Source organism: Mus pahari, chromosome 9 (assembly GCF_900095145.1).
Source record: "Mus pahari chromosome 9, PAHARI_EIJ_v1.1, whole genome shotgun sequence".
Taxonomy (NCBI): Eukaryota; Metazoa; Chordata; class Mammalia; order Rodentia; family Muridae; genus Mus; species Mus pahari.
Window position 1 is genome coordinate 92354006 of NC_034598.1, and position 3342 is coordinate 92357347.

General features: G+C 43.9%; 1 protein-coding gene across 2 annotated transcripts in view; it reads left to right on the forward strand.

Annotated features, from left to right (window-relative positions):
- Glt8d2 (glycosyltransferase 8 domain containing 2) overlaps window positions 1-3342 on the forward strand; it is a 39313-nt gene that overhangs the window by 30267 nt on the left and 5704 nt on the right. For both annotated transcript variants that reach the window (XM_021205596.2, XM_029542493.1), the window contains exon 7: window positions 584-696. In XM_021205596.2, coding sequence (XP_021061255.1) covers window positions 584-696 — 113 coding nt within the window. The remainder of the gene's footprint in view (window positions 1-583; window positions 697-3342) is intronic.

Consider the following 3342-nt stretch of genomic DNA (forward strand, 5'->3'; position numbering starts at 1 on the left):
TTTTTTTTTTTTTGGTTTTCTTTTTTTCTTTTTTCTTTTCTTTTCTTTTTCTTTTTCTTTTCTTTCTTTTTCTTTTTCTTTTCTTTTCTTTTTTTTTTTTTTGAGACAGGGTTTCTCTTCTGTGTAGCCATGGCTATCCTGGAACTCACTCTGTAGATCAGGCTGGCCTCAAACTCAGAAATCCACCTTCCTCTGCCTCCCTAGTGCTGGGATTAAAGGCATGTGCCACCACTGCCTGGTTCCTTTTTTTTTTTTTTTTTCTTTTTCTTTTTTTGAAAATGATTTATTTAACTTTATTTTATGTGAATTGGTATGAAGATGTCTGATCCTTTGGAACTGGAGTTACAGACAGTTGTGAGCTGCCATGTGGGTGCTGGGAATTGAACCCAGGTCCTCTGGAAGAACAGACTGTACTCTTAAACCACTGAGCCATCTCTCCAGTTGAAACATTCTTAAGAACATTGCAATGTCATGGGAAAATAGGAGCCTTGCACCCTTTGCTCTACTGAAGTTGGGAATTAAGGGACGGTTCTGTCTAGTCCTGAGATACTTGTGTTCTCTTTGCTGATAATTCCAAATGCAGGTGATATCCAGGAACTGTATGATACCACCTTGGCTCTGGGCCATGCAGCAGCCTTCTCAGATGACTGCGATTTACCCTCTGCTCAAGACATCCACCGACTTGTGGGACTACAGGTGGGCATGCCATCACAGAATCATACTTTTATCCTTTTTCTCTGGCCCTTTGTCCAAATTATCATGATCTACCCATCCAACGCTAGTGGGAACTACCAGGAGATGGGGACGGTATGGGGGTTCCGTTCTCCCACCCACTCAGGACAATTTCTGTAACCCTGTGGAATCTTGATTTTCTAATCTGCAGCATGGCACAGATGCTGTCTACTGTCCTGTGTTCGTGAGATGCAATGGGATGCTGTGAGGTGTCCAATGTGTTTAAATGCTTTAAAGCAGATAGCTGTAATGTTTAAATGCTTTAAAGCAGATAGCTGTAATGTTGCTCATCACCACAGGTGGGAGGGGTTTGGTTCCCAGTCCATTGAGACTCACATCTTTATGTAACTCCAGTTCCAGGGAACCCAACACCCTCTTCTGACTTCCTTGGCCACCAGGTACACACATGGTACATATACATATGCATACATGCAGGCAAAACACTCATGCATGCATGCAAGATAAAAATGAAATTGTTCTAAAGGGAGCAATACGTAGCACTTTGTGGGCAAGAATGGGAAGACCACACTGGGTGCTGAGGCTAGTTGGTGTCAGCAGGTATTTTGAAGCTGGGACAACAGGATTTAGCCACAGATTTGGATGGGGAGGCGCTAAGGATGGCCTAAAGACTGTGCTTCTGCTTAAATAACAAGGATACAGATGCTATCTACTGAAGCAGGACTGGCAGGGAACCAGCTTTAAGACAGGACTCCATACAATCTGCCTGTTGGAACTGCTTTTTTTTTTTTTTTTTTTTTTTTTGGATTTTTTTTTATTTACATTTCAAATGTTTCCCCCTTTCCAGGTCTCTCCTTAAGAAGCCCCTATCCTGCCTCCACCTGCCTCTATGAGGGTGCTCCCCCACCCACCCACCCACTTCCCTCTTCCTGCCTTGACATTCCCCTACACTGGGACATTAAATACCCTCAGATTCAAGGGCCTCTCCTCCCACTGATGTCCAACAAGGCCATCCTCTGCCACATACTCGACCAAAGTCATGGGTCCCTCCATGTGTACTCTTTGGTTGGTGGTCCAGTCCCCGGGAGCTCTTGGGGATCTGGCCGGTTGACACTGTTGCTCCCTCCATAGGGCTGCAAACCTCCTCAGCTCCTTCAGTCCCTTCTCCAACTCCTCCATTGGGGACCCTGCACTCAGTTCAATGGTTGGCTGTGAGTTTACACCTCAGTATTTGTCAGGCTCTGGCAGAGCCTCTCAGGAGACAGCCATATCAGGTTCATGTCAGCTAGCACCTCCCCAGCATCCACAACAGCGTCCTTTGGAGACTGTATATGGGGTGGATCCCCAGGTGCTGCAGTCTCTGGATGGCCTTTCCTTCAGTCTCTGCTCCACACTTTGTCTCCATATTTCCTCTTGTGAGTATTTTGTTCACCCTTCTAAGAAGCACTGAAGTATGCATACTTTGGCCTTCCTTCTTGTTGGGCTTCATATGGTATGTGAATTGTATCTTGGATATTCCAAACTTTTGGGCTAATATCCACTTATCAGTGAGTACATACCATGTGTGTTATTTTGTGACTGAGTTACCTCACTCAGGGTATTTTCAAGTTCTATCCATTTGCCTAAGAATTTCATGAATTCATTGTTTTTAATAGCCGAGTAGTATTCCACTGTGTAAATATAACAAATTTTCTGTATCTGTTTCTCTGTTGAGGGACATCTGGTTTGTTTCCAGCTTCTGGCTATTATAAATATGGCTGCTATGAACAAAGTGGTCCATATATCCTTATTTCATGTTGAAGCATCTTCTGGGTATATGTTCAGGAATGGTATAGCTTGGTCCTCAGGTAGTACTGTGTCCAATTTTCTGAGGAACCGCCAGACTGATTTCCAGAGTAGTTGTACCAGCCTGCAATCCCACCAGCAACGGAGAAGTATTCCTCTTTCTCCACATCCTTGCCAGCATCTGCTGTCACCTGAGTTTTTGATCTTAGCCATTCTGTCTGATGTGAGGTGAGGTAGAATCTTTGTTGTTTTGATTTGCATTTTCCTGATGACTAAGGATGTTGAACATCTCTTTAGGTGCTTCTCAGCTATTTAAGTTTCCTCAGTTGAGAATTCTGTTTAGCTCTGTTCCCCCCCCCCCTTTTTCTTTTTTTGGACACAGGGTTTCTCTGTATAGCTCTGGCTATCCTGGAACTCACTGTAGACCAGGCTGCCTCATACTCAGAAATCCACCGGCCTCTGCCTCCCAAGTGCTGGGATTAAAGGCATGTGCCACCACTGCCCAGCTATTCTCCATTTTTTAATAAGGTTATTGGATTCTCTGGAGTCTAACTTCTTGAGTTCTTTGTATATATTGGATATTATCCCTCTATCAGATGTATGATTGGTAAAGATGTTTTTCCCAATCTGTTGGTTGTTTTGTCCTATTGACAGAGTCCTAGGCCTTACAGAAGCTTTGCAATTTTATGAGGACTCATTTGTCAATTCTTGATCTTAGCGCATAAGCCATTGGTGTTCTGTTCAGGAACTTTCCCCCGTGCCCATGTGTTCTAGACTTTCCCCCACTTTCTCTTGTATTAGATTCAGTGTATCTGGTTTTATGTGGAGATCCTTGATCCACTTGGACTTGAGCTTTGTACAGGGAGA